Genomic DNA, 13,600 nt, shown 5'->3' with positions numbered 1-13,600 from the left:
AATAAAGCACAAGTAATGGAAATGAGTGTGCAGATATGAACTTTTTCATCCCATCAGTTCAGAACTGACATTTTTGTTTAATTTGTTTAAAATACAGGGCAAAGACTTCTGGCTTCAGAAAAGAAGACAAGCTATCAGATATGGCCTAGATCAAACATGTTACATTTGTTTAATATTTTCAATGTGCATATATGGTCAATGATGATTCATTTGTTCACACTCTTGTTGTTTAGTTGCCAAGTTGTGTCCAACCCTTTGCAACCCCATGGACTATAGCCTGCCAGGTTCCCCTGTCCATGGGATTTTCCAGGCAAGAATGCTGGAGTGGGTTGCCATTTCCTTCTCCATGGGATCCTCCTGACCCAGGAATCAAACCCACGTCTCCTCCTTGGCAGCTGGATTCTTTACCACTGAGCCACCTGGGAAGCCCTATTTGTTAACATGACTTCCACATATTCTTTATTGGTGTAGTCTATCTCAGATTACAAAATCAAATTCCTACTTCCTCTAGGCTAAGGTTTTATGATGCTCTGAATTAGATACATTTCCCTGGAGGAAACCTGGTGTGTCTAACTGGTTTGATAAACAATGTTATTTTGTAAATAGTCACTCCTGCCTTTTTGATGATGCTAGCACTAACAACATGTGATGATGGAGACTGTATATGCTAGTTAGTTTTACTAAGTGCTACCCCACAGAGGAGAACTCAGTAAATACATGATTGATTGATTGATTGATATCCATAGAATGCATCATTTTGGGTTTAGCTGAAGTCAGGCATTCTGAAAGAAGACTTCATGTCTGAAGGGAAAAATAAGCATATCAACATACCATAAAATAGACATAAAATCTGTATAGCCATATTTGGGGTCTGAAAGTGTAACATTTCATTTTTATGACATAGAGGTCAGCAAAGCTCTTGCTTAAATGTTTCTGAGGACAAAGGAGGGTTTAAAAACAGAGCTGAAAGTGGTTTTGTTGGTAAAATTACCCTCCAAATGATTTCAGACCATTTGTACCTAAAGCAAGCTGTACAAAAGTTTTCCCCCTTTAAAACGTGTGGCCTGTCTTCATTGCTGGAATCCTCATGAACCTCTGTATGTGTCTTGAAGCAGTGGAGCAGAATGGGCTTTGATATCTCTCAGGGACTAACGTAGCCAGCGGAGTGGACGTTTCTCCCCACGGCATACAGCCTGATGCAATTAAACACAGCCTTGCCTGAGCTGAAAGAAAGGTCTCTGATTCTCCTATTTTCTCTGTTCTTCCACATTCCTGAAAGAAGAGGTTCCCAAGGATGTAAAAACAGTCCACTGTCCATTGGGTGTGGGCTGAAAATTCCACAGAAGGGGCAGGCATTCCATCCAGGTTTCCAACAGTGCATATCATTGAATTAGATGTGTGCTTCCTCCAAGCCCATGGAAGATGCTGAATATCCCTGAGATAAGCCATCATTTTACGTGTGCATCTGATGACATTCTCCACTTGGGCTTCATCAACCACAAGCCTCTAAATGGAACAAAGACTGTATTGGGAGGCCTCCCCGACCATGACATGCTGCTAGTGTTGCCCAGAGAAGGGCAGAAATGAAGACCGAATAAGTTGGGTGGCTTGGCTTTAATGTTTTGTATTTTCTCCCTGCTTTGAAAGCTCGCTGTATTTTGCTGCTATGACTGCCAAGGGTTCATTGAAAAGGAAACTAGGGTGTCTCAGTGGGGGGTTTGCAGCCAACAGATCCAGCAAGTTCAGGCAGGACTGAGCAGTTCACAGTCTGAACGGAGTTGAGCAGTAGCTGTTTGTTTGCTGGGGTGAATGGGGCATAATTTATTCAGCTGCAGCAAAGACTGAAAGCCAATCTGGCCTTGACCCATTTATCTTTAGAAAACTAATGAAAGTGCAGAATCTGGTTTACTGTTGTTACTGAGGTTTTAGCTTCTCCTGTTTGGGCCAAGCAAAGACTGAGGGGGTGTGTGTGTGTCTCCGCATGTGTCTGTGTCTCGTTGCCGAGGTGGAAGATGGAAAATATCAGTTTCACCTAAAGACAGCGGCTGAGGCTCTAGATAATAAAGCAGTTTCTTAAACACAGCCTGACATCCTTTTGAAATGCAAAAGAGTGGATTAGCCGGATGCAGAATCCTTTGAGGTGACAATGAAATGCCATGGCAATTTAAAATGAACAACAGACAGTTTCCCTCATCCTTACAACGAAGACTTCCTAAATCACACCAAAATGGTCCCAAAGAGGCATGGAAGAACATTTTTATGACCAGCATTTTATTCCGAAACTGGGATTAACCATCAGGCAGGAAACAGCAGCCAGAATGTGAATTGCTTTGTCCATTTTGCTTCCAAACCATAAGAAAAGTGTTTGGGTTCCCAGGACTTGGTGATATTTGCTAAGTACTTAAATTTATCCCTATTAATATTAACACCCGTGGCAGTCTCATACATTTCAGGAACTGCATTGTGTTTTTGGAAGAAACATATCCAATAATAGACATCTGATTTTGGGGAGCCTAGCTAAAGAGGATTATAGGAGACAAGCAGAGAAGTCCAGCACAGCTGGGGAGTGGGTGGAGATGATATTATGATTTACCTTCTTTCCAATATGTTTAAGGACATTATTCTTCTTGGGGGAAACCATGAGGGTCATGAGAACCATCAGATAAGGAGGTTGGACTAGGTCAACTGCCAGACAATGTGGAGATACCAAGAGAATGCTGCTGAGGCTTGGTTGGCACACTCTGTCAACTGGAGCCAGCTGAGTTTTATCAAGTGGACCAAAGTGATAGAACCCGGACTTATTCCACCACTGATGCTTCTTCTCCCACTTTCCATTTAGCACCAGGAGACCTTACGCTATCTGTCTTTCCTGTTCCTTCCTCAAAATCTTCCCTTCCAGAGTACTCCTGGAAGGAGTACCTTCCTTCAGATTTACCTTTAAACTTTCAGATTTACCTCTAACCTTTTTTCCCTTATCCAAACTGCCCTGGGCTCCAAGACCTGGAATGATGAATAGGGATACTACTCAGAGGACATTTTCTTTTAAGCACATGAATTTGAAAGGAGGAAATGTAGACATAGTGTTGCCACTGCCTGAATTGAGGGTCAGGCAGGTGTGTAGCATCATCACACAGGTGTATTGCATGAATAAATGAGTTCATCAGGGGAGAGGCATCTTCTCGTACAGGTCCATAATGCTAATGAGGGCTCAGGTCTTTCTGAAATGGTAGGACCAGCATGGAGTGGTATTATGAAAACCACTGGATCATATAACTGTTTGATTATTATGATTAATACGGAAAGTCAGGTAGGATAACCTGTGCCTGTCCGCATCTCCAATACAAATTGCTCTGTCACAATAAATACCCATTGGTCTCTCCCTAAATGCACTAAAACACATCAGTAAATTTTAGTAGGAGAAAAAAATAAACAAGCTGTATCACAAATATTCCTTACCCCTCTAAATTCTCTATGTTCCCAGCTAATGGAAAAATTAGCTCCTTATGCATGAGAGTTGATATTGGTTTGTTGTTATTATTAGGGAGGTAATTATTTGCTCAGCACAAGAAGAAAAAAGCCAATATATTCTATCAGGGAAGAGAGAGTTTTTCAGGCAGGCTACACATACTCTGAATGTAGGGACAGAATTTAAATCAGCCACCAAATGAGCTAGTCTTCCACAAAGCTGAGACTGAAAACCTTGCCATTGAGAAAGAATACCAAAAATGTCGTTAAACCATAAATACCAAGCCGAGAGGACATTCCTAAACCCACTGGTCACATACAGTGTTCAATGTTCGCTCTCTGGACAATTTGGAAAGAGGAAGTGGAGGTGGGATTTATCAGAAGCTCCCTGGAACGACCGTACAGAGACAAATGGGGATGAGAAGAATAAGAAGACCAAAGCTTACACTATGTTGCATTGTCCTCCACACAATCCTCTGGGAAGCAAGAGGAAAACAAATTCAAAGGAAAAAGAAAGAGAGATTATTCTATACATAATAGTACAGCACAGGTATAACGTTTAGCTTTGCAGACTGGCATTCCACCCACCACCGCTCCCAATTCCCTCAGAATGACAAGCAGAATATTTGAGAACCTGCACACATGGCATGATGTTGAATACTTACTGGAGACCCATTGGTCTAACTCATTGCCAACTTGATTGAATTAACTTCCAAGTCCAGTTTTTTTTTTTTTAATCTACTTTAATAAAACGTATTCCTCTAAGACACACACTTTACTGTATTATTGCTTTTGCTCTAACAAATCAGCTGGAGTAAAATAACTGACATTTTCTGCCCAAGCGTGTCCAGGGGTTGTATAGCATGTTGTGCAATAATATTCTGAGCTGTACAACTAACCATCCTTAACAGAGGATGACCTGAAACACCACGCTGCGGGCAGATCTTAAAATTGAGCTGACTTATTTTTACACTCTGTACTTTCAGTGACGGTTGAGTGAAATTTTCTTTAAAGAAATAATTATTTTATGTTAAATAATTAAGAGAATTCACAGGATGTAAATTTAAGAAAAAAGAGAAAGAGAATCAGTCTCTTCCTGATTTCAAATAAACACCCCTGGTCTGTTTAATTGAAAATCTGTAACAGTGGGCTGGGACAGAAGGACTACTAGAGTGAGTGTGGGTGATAGGGAAGAGACACATGATAACGGGACCAGTTTGTTGATCAGATTAGTTGATGGTATTTTTATCTTCAACAAACCATAGCAGGAAGGACTGTAGTATTTTCTGATGAGTCAGCTTTCCATCAGCAGTGGAATTTATATAAGGATATTCATTCATTATGGGATGATAAAAATTACTTTACAATAGCATGTCTGAAAGCTATACCTAAACAATTTTTTTTTTTTGCCAGTATAAATTTGGAGGAACATATGGAGGGTTTTCCAATGATATAAAAGAATTGACTGCTTTATAAAGGTAAGAAGAGACTAAATGATGCTACTGATCTATTTTAAAGAGAGAGTTTTGTTTTCAATTATTTTATATAAGGTTTAGCAGCAGTTTACCCAGTTGGGGATTAGGAGATTTACTTCTAAAAACAATCCCCATAACTACCACTTCACATAAAAAATAGCTTTATAATAGCTGGTATACGAACATTTACCAATGGAACCCAAAGTTAATGCCCCAGGTACTAATTTTAAATTGTAGTAAGAAGCGATTCTCCAACAGTTTTACAGTTAAGTCATTTTCACTTTGGCAAAAGGGGCGGGGTGATTGGGATGGTCTTTGAGATGTTGTCCTTTTGAAGCATGTGCTGGGCTGAAACACTGAGAGAAATTAAAGGAAGTCTTTTCCAATTACCCTTCTTTTTGGGGACACATGCTTCTTATAAATATCCAGGAAACATCGTTGCAGGAGAAAATTAAAACAGGAGTAGGTAACATGAGATTTGTTCATAAACATCCCAAATAGGCAGTAATATATGTCAGACCCAGCAGGACCCTTCACCTACACATGCATCTTGAAGATGATTTTATCTGACTGATGCCCAGCACTGTCTGGCCAAGGGAACTGCTCCAACCTTTCCGCTATTCAGAGCTCTGTTGAACCCACAAAAGAAAGCAAGCTTTGGAGGAAACAGTGGCTGCAAATGGAGATTCTGATGTTAGCTTTGGAGCTAGCTTGTGTTTCCCAAGAATAACCTTGTCTAGCTCCTGTTGACATGGAAGCAGTCCCTTGGCCTTAGGGGTGGAAAAGTAGCTCCAGGTTGGTTTATGACTGGCTGTGAATTACAAATTGCTGATTCTTACAATCTGGGAAGGAATCAGAATTTAATTGAATAAGAAATTAATAAAACTGTCATTCTCCCTTATAGAGCCTGGAGCTACACCTCTGATGAAGTAAGTACTACATGCCGCTGGAGAGTATTTTAGAATAAAATTGGCTTATTGATTTGAATTCATATACACTGACTCTGGTCCTTATGTACTTTGAGTTTAAAAGTGAAAGTGTCAGTCGCTCAGTCGTGTCCGACTCTTTGCGACCTCATGAACTGCTCTGTCCATGGAATTCTTCAGGCCAGAATACTGGAGTGGGTAGCCGTTCCCTTCTCCAGGGGAGTATCTCTTGAGTTTAGTCTTTGTTTTTTCCTCATGATATGATTAACCATTACTAACTCTTTTAAAAAATGATTAAATATACTTTAGGGGTGCATAAAATAGAAGATCCTAAATCAGTTTGCTATTTTCCAGGACTTCTCAAGACTCTTATATTTGGGGCATTTTGGGGATGACCAGTGAAGTTCCTTTTTAAAAGAAAAGGTTCAAATTCCAATTTTCATATCTACTAGATTTTAGACATCGTATGAAATTCTCAAAGTGTTGATGTTTTATTCAAGCTGTACGGAATTGTATAAATACTGTTGCCTTGGGAAAAGTATTTTTCTCGCTCTACTTACTCTGTTTGAATGTGTGTGTGTGTGTGTGTGTGTATCTTTCCTGCGAGGAGAGAAGACTGTGCTTCTGTTTCAAAGGCAAAAAAATTAATTAGTAGTCATAGATGTCATTATATTGTTCAAAATCAATGCAGTTTTAACTAAATGGATAATGCACTCCATTTGTTTTCCAATTTTATTTTCCTGTGGTAAGAACATTTAACCTGAGATCTAGCCTCTTAACCAATACAGTACTGTTATCTCTAGCACGATGGTTGTACCGCTGATCTCCAAAACTTACTAGTCTTGCATTGTGCCTAGTTCTGAAGGTAGAGTTTATAAAAATTCTGAAAAGCCTGAATTGTTTCAATAATTACACAGAGCCAACTGAAATAGGAAAGGAAAAAAAGAAGGAAAGAGAGACAGGGGGAAGTCAAGCCCATACTCATAAACTGTGCTTTGGTTAAAAGGATCTTGGCATATAAAGGAATTTATAAAATGAGAATGCAAACAATGGAATCTAATGAAACCATCGTTTTGTTGAAAAGAAAAAAATGTGACTAATTTTAAACTTTTCCTGAAATTGTGAATGGACAATGGATATAACTAAGGTTAAGTACAAAGGTGAAGCAATTACCCAGATTATCCCTTTTGCAAAACCTACACTGAAGAGGGAGTTTTACTTGCTAATAAACAGTAATAAATTTATGACATAATTTAGTGGTTAATGACTCCACTTACCCCTTCACATTGGCGCTTCCTGGATAGGCCTTTGTGTTGTAAGTACTTTTGATGTTTATAGAGAGAAATGTTGAGATTACTTATTATGAGGTCAAATGCTACCAATTTAATCTTACAGCTTCTACACTGTAGATGGATATTAACCAAAATGATAATTTATAACAGTGACTAATAAAAGTATTTTCATAACCAGAAACCCTTGAGATCTGAGTTTATATGACATAATCAGATGTGGTTCAAGTGTTTATGACCTTAAGGCTTTTATCTGTTAATTTTACATCAAGATAATTGGCAAAGCAACATTAACAGCACTAACAATTACAGGTATATAAATTGTTTATACTGCTATAAATTGTATTGAAAACAGTCAGGCAGTATTTCTGGGAAATTATGAGCTTTTCATTTTTGTAGCAAAATTTGATGTCTGAAACACATTAAAAATCATGTTTACTATATTTATGGTTGTAATCTCCAAGTAAATTGCTTCAGTGATAGATATTTGGTCCCCTGACACACATTTAAATGGATCAAAGAGTGACTATTTCTAAGGATTTCAACTTTTAAAAGACACACAAAAAAGAAAAAAAAAGTAGTAATATTGATTTGGAGCCTTTTGGCAAGGTATTTTCAAGCAGAAAACTTTACATAAAAGGAACATTCATAATAAAGTTACACTGTATCATAATTGAATAAATAACTAAAGTAGATGAATAAGAAATGTGCTATTGTAATTATATCTCTGGAAGACATTGTAACTTAGTCTTCAAATTAATATTTCAGAAGAAATATGGAGTTGAAAATTTGGTCATTGGATGAGTGGATTAATAGTGATAAGACTTCTTAAATAACCTAATTCTTGACCTAAAAGGAAGATCTCATTACTTTTCAATATTCTAATTAAGATCAGGAGCAGATATAAGGCTGAGATGACTTTTACAACCAACTTTTTCAGAATCCCATCAAGTCTTCTGAAGAATAACCTTGGTAACAGAAAGTGGCCATGATGACCATCAATCCGGGGGACTCACCAGCCGGTCCAAGCTCGTGCCTGCAGCAGTGGTTGGTCTTTCCTCAGGATTGTAAGGCCTGAATCGTGTATTAAAATTTTCAGGAGCTGAGCGAGCAGATCTGAGAGCTGGAGCAGGTTTGGGTTGGCCACATCCCTGAAACACCTGGAAGAACCATTTAAAGATTAGGAAGTTACACAAGGAGTTTCTTCCTAGAGCATTCAGTGCATTGGCTTCCACATTTTGTATGGAACTCTTATCTCCAAAAACACTCTGACTCTGAAACCTAAACAAATACAAACACCAGTAAAACAGAATTACCCCATTAGAGTGACTGACTTATAACCTGACTCTCATTTTCAACATATACAGTCAATCCTCATCACTTATGGATTCTGTTTTTGTGAATTTGCCGACAGTTGACCCTCTCCTGGTTTTGATCCCTGGGTTAGGAATATCCCTTGAAGAAGGGAATGGCAACCTATTCCAGTATTCTTGCCTAGGAAATCCCATGGATAGAGGAGCCTGGCAGGCTACAGTCTACGGGGTTGTAAACAGTTGACTGAGTTGTAAACAGTTGACTAATTAAGATCAGGAGCAGATATAAGGCTGAGATGACTTTTACAACCAACTTTTTCAGAATCCCATCAAGTCTTCTGAAGAATAACCTTGGTAACAGGAAGTCACTTTCACTTTAAACTGATCCTCTCCATATCTATGGGCTTCCCTGTGGCTCAGTTGGGAAAAAAATCTGCCTGCAATGTGGGAGACCTCGGTTTGATCCCTGGGTTGGGAAAAATCCCCTGGAGAAGGGAAAGGCTACTCACTCCAGTAATCTGGCCTGGAGAATTCCATGGACTGTTTAGTCCATGGGGTTGCAAAGAGTCAGACACAACTGAGCAATTTTCACTTCACTTCTCCACATCCATGGGTTTCCAATCTGCAAATTCAACCAACCTCAGAACGAATTAGATTTTGAGATCTACAGGGGCTCCTGGAACTAATCTCCTGCAGATAGTGAGGGAAGACTTTACTCATTAAAATTAATTTGTAACCCCCCCAAATAAAAATTCAAACATGTCTGCAGACATCGGCAGAGAGGCCAAGTTCATCTTTCCAGCTGAAGCAGTCTAACAAGGCAAAGCTCTGCCTTTTTGTTTCAGCTCTTAAACTGTAAATGTAAACTCTTAAATCATCTCGTTGGTGATATATTTAATGCCACATTTTTGTGTGTGCTTTATTAATATTTGGTGATTTCCTTTTTTAAAACAGCCCCCAACTATAGCATTGAAGTTCTGTCTAGTTCCTAAGGCTATGATATGCCCTATGGAGAAAACTGTGTTTTAGATAAACTTCATTCAGGTATGAGTTATGGTACACTTGACTATGAATTCAATGTTAATGAATCAATAATATGTATCAAATAAGGTGTTTCTCAGGAGAGACACATGAAACAAGGTTATATGCATTGACTGTTTGGTGAAAATGTGACAGAAAGCTTGAAGGAGAGGTTGAGTGGGATGGATTGGGGTTCTGGGATTGACATACATACAGCACTATGTATAAAATAGATAACTAATGAAAATTTACTGTGTAGAACAGAAACTCCACTCAGTGCCCTGTGTGACCTAAATGGGAAGGAAATCCAAAAAGGAGGGGATATACATGTATGTATAGTTGATTTACTTTGCCATATAACAGAAATTAACACACTATAAAGCACTATAAAGCAACTATACTCCAATTAAAAAAAAAAAAAAGCTTGTAGGAACTTAACCCTGTATTTCTCGTAGGAGCAATGGTTCAGTATTTGCTAATTCAGGGTCTGCGGTAACTTAGAGAACATAACTATGCAAACAGTGAGAATTGACTATATTAAACATGGAATGATTTTTGGATCAAGGAAACATCCCAGATATTTTCATGTCCTTGAATTTGTCATTCAAGAAACATTTGTTTGGGATTCTTGTTACTGATACAAATGTATCTCATGTATAGCGAGCCTGTGTGCTTAGTTATGTCTGACTCTTTGCAACCCCATGGACTATAGCCTGCCAGGTTCCTCTGTCCATGGGATTCTCCAGGCAAGAATACTGGAATGGGTTGCCATTTCCTTCTCCAGAGGATCTTCCTGACCCAGGGCTCGAACTCGAGTCTCCTGAATTGGCAGGCGGATTCTTTACCATTGAGCCACCTGGGAAGCCCCTCATTTACAACATATAAAGCCAAATAACTTGAGTGTCTCCCCTTTGAATAATGAAAACCTTTACTGGAAGAATTCTTTGAAAACACTCTCTTGAGCCACAGTGAAGAAATAGGACAAGCAAACGTGGATAAATTCCCTAGAATGACAGATCCTTCTAATTTTGTTGTTGACAGCTGTTCATGTCACAGTTAGGCTTGCCATGGGAAATCAAACATTCTATTGTAATGATCTCAGGGACCAAGCTGCTAGTTCTTTTCCACAGTGATTTCACTTGGGGTGCTGTGGGAATACCTCCTTTGCTAGTTTTAGAAGCTTTGTACTCTCTGCTGGTTATCCAGAGATAATCCCTTTGCCAGGATTACAGGAAATCTAGTCACATTTCCAGGAAGTTTTGATGAAGTTGAACTTTGCCTTTCTTTCTACACAGGAGATGGTTCTACCCTGGACACTTTCTTTAGTAAGCTCTTCGTGACTATTTATGTCATCCAATTCTTAATGCACACGGGTGTGTTGAGAATGCGTTCCTTCTGGTTTTGTTATTTGATTCTGTGTTGTTTAACTCTAAAATACAAGTTTTTCATTAGGCATTTTATGGGATTTCACTGAAGTACACAGAGGGCTCCTGGGTGTCATTCCCAATGACAAATTTCAACTTGAGACACAATTCATTTAGTTGTTCCATGAGAGCTGACTTCCCCTTTGTTGTATTCAAAAATTCTTCTTCCACTCAGCACTTTCAGAGCGGGCGCACTTTGTCTCGGCATTCTTGGAGACTGGTCTTAACACGCTATTGATTCTTCTTTTCTCACAGTTTCTGAAGCTGATGGTGTAAACCGGAGTGATAAAGATAGTGGGCCCCTTTCTCCCTAGTGCTAAATCACTTCCCAGCAGCAAGGTCATGGCTGATGGAGGGCATTAACATTTCCAAAGCTCCAGGGTTCAGTTGAGTGTGCTATTTTGGATCGCTTTGAAAATGACAGCTGACTTTTAAAAAGTAGAAAGCCTAGGGCAAAACAATATAAATGGCCTTGCTGAGATTTCTTGAAGCTGCTGCATGTAAAGAGTTAACAGACCTTCTTAATTTGCCCTTGGGAAGAGGCCTGCTCACTGGTTTAAGTTAAATCAAAGGAACAAGAAATGCCCTGGAAGAATATTAGTGCCCCAAGGGAGATATTTCATTGTAACAGAAAACCTTACCCCTTTTTGGATTTTTTTTTGAAAGTGCTAATTATGATAATAGAATGTGGGTAAGTCAATATAGTTTTCTGTTCGTAGCTTTCTGTTAATAAAGCAGGTTTGGAATTGGAAGATGATTTCAGTGCAGAAATTGCTGGGTCTACGATCTGTGATCTGAACTGAAGAAGATAAAGACTTCTAATCATTATGGAAACAACACCTAACCCCATAATAAGGTGAAGACCCATGTAGAAATCTGTCACAATATGTAAAGATATGAATCGTGAAGGGCCTTCAACGCAGATTCTAGTATACCCTTCAGTTCAGTTCAGTCACTCAGTAGTGTCCAAGTCTTTGCAGTCCCATGGACTGTAGCACGCCAGGCTTCCCTGTTCATCACCAACTCCCGGAGCTTGCTCAAACTCATGTCCATTGGGTCGGTGATGCCATCCAATCATCTCATCCTCTGTTGTCCCCCTTTCCTCCTGCCTTCAATCTTTCCCAGCATCAGAGTCTTTTCCAAGGAGTCAGTTCTTTGCATCAGAAAGCCAAAGTATTGGAGTTTCAGCTTCAGCATCAGTCCTTCCAATGAATATTCAGGACTGATTTCCTTTAGGATGGACTGGTTGGATCTCCTTGCAGTCCAAGGGACTCTCAAGAGTCTTCTCCAACACCACAGTTCTAAAGGATCAATTCTTCGGTGCTCAGCTTTCTTTATAGTCCAACTCTCACATCCATCCATACTGGAAAAACCATAGCTTTGACTAGATGGACCTTAGAATAAGGGAATTGTTTTAAGAGCTATTCTTTAGTGTGGAAGTGCCAAGATTAAGGATGGAGAACTGTTTTTCAGAAATTTACAAAACCGAAACACACACACACACACACACACACAAAGGAGATCATAGCATCAGCTCACCTTGTCCTTGTTAGAGAATGATTTAAAATACCTTGATTCTCATGCAGAGAATGTACCTTAAACAACATATATCCGTCAAATAACTTAGATGGCATATAAAATGAAAATTAATAACTTTGTTGTTACTACACGCAATCGGTTAGCTAGACAGATATTTTTAAAACATGGGTTTCATGAGGTGGTTGACAAAAGGGATTCAGAACATTTGGACTATCTCTGGCAATTTTCTGAGTGTGCTATAGCAGCAGGCTAGGTAAAATTCTATGGCTCCTGAAGTTCAGGGCTATATTACTACCAAGGAACAATGAGCCTTATTCTTGTTCTGGGTGCCCCAGTATTTTGTATTTTGAATAAGGGTAGAAACAGATGAGGAATAATGTGGGGATAAGGGTCTTCAGTTAAAAGTCTGTAGATCATGTCACCCCCCAAGGAATGGTCAGAACTAGAGATGCAGATTTGGGTTATTAGCCTAAAGATGGTATTTAAAATCCTAAAGCTGGCTGTACTCACCAAGGCTAGGTATCCAGACAGGTGGCAGGAAGGGCTGAAGACAGCCCAGGGTCAAGTCAACATTCAGAGGACCTCCTTGAACCTTAGTTTCTTCCTCTGACAAATGGGAATAATATTATTTACCACACAGACAGACTGTGAGGATAAAATGAAATAATACCTAAGGCAGGAAAACAGAAGCCAATGTCTGGAAAAATAAGTACTCAATAATAATTAGCTAATTATATCATTCTGTGATTGGTTCTTTCTAGTTCCATTTTCTGAATAAGGAGACTCAAGGGGGAAAAATGTCTGGACTGATGTTTCTTCAATGTCTTCCACAAAAAATTATTTCCTGGGCTGCTAACAGCTGTTACATAAGCAATGGATTCCATGCGTCAATGTTAAATGAGGTGCCTTAGCAGGGCTTCATCGGGCTAATATATGTTCTGACTCATCCAAAGGGAGATGCTCATTTGTAGTGTTTTCCAAAACTATCTGGCCAAGAGTTCTCCAGGAAGTCCTCACAAGGTGTTCCAGGGAACATACCGGGACACGCTGGGAAGTCTGCTCTGATTAGCCAAGAGAAGAAATGATTCAGATGTAACTGTGTTTAACTAGAGGTCTTCATGAAGCCATTTCCCCCCTCCACTACCTTTA

General features: G+C 39.3%; 1 protein-coding gene across 1 annotated transcript in view; it reads right to left on the bottom strand.

The window, feature by feature from the left end:
• GPC6 (glypican 6) overlaps window positions 1-13,600 on the bottom strand; it is a 1,236,352-nt gene that overhangs the window by 90,189 nt on the left and 1,132,563 nt on the right. The window contains exon 6 of the mRNA XM_005909238.3: window positions 8,172-8,315. Coding sequence (XP_005909300.1) covers window positions 8,172-8,315 — 144 coding nt within the window. The remainder of the gene's footprint in view (window positions 1-8,171; window positions 8,316-13,600) is intronic.

The sequence above is a fragment of the Bos mutus genome, chromosome 12 (assembly GCF_027580195.1).
Source record: "Bos mutus isolate GX-2022 chromosome 12, NWIPB_WYAK_1.1, whole genome shotgun sequence".
NCBI classification, from domain to species: Eukaryota; Metazoa; Chordata; class Mammalia; order Artiodactyla; family Bovidae; genus Bos; species Bos mutus.
The sequence above is the reverse complement of the archived record's forward strand: the minus strand, read 5'-3'. Positions and strand labels throughout refer to the sequence as shown.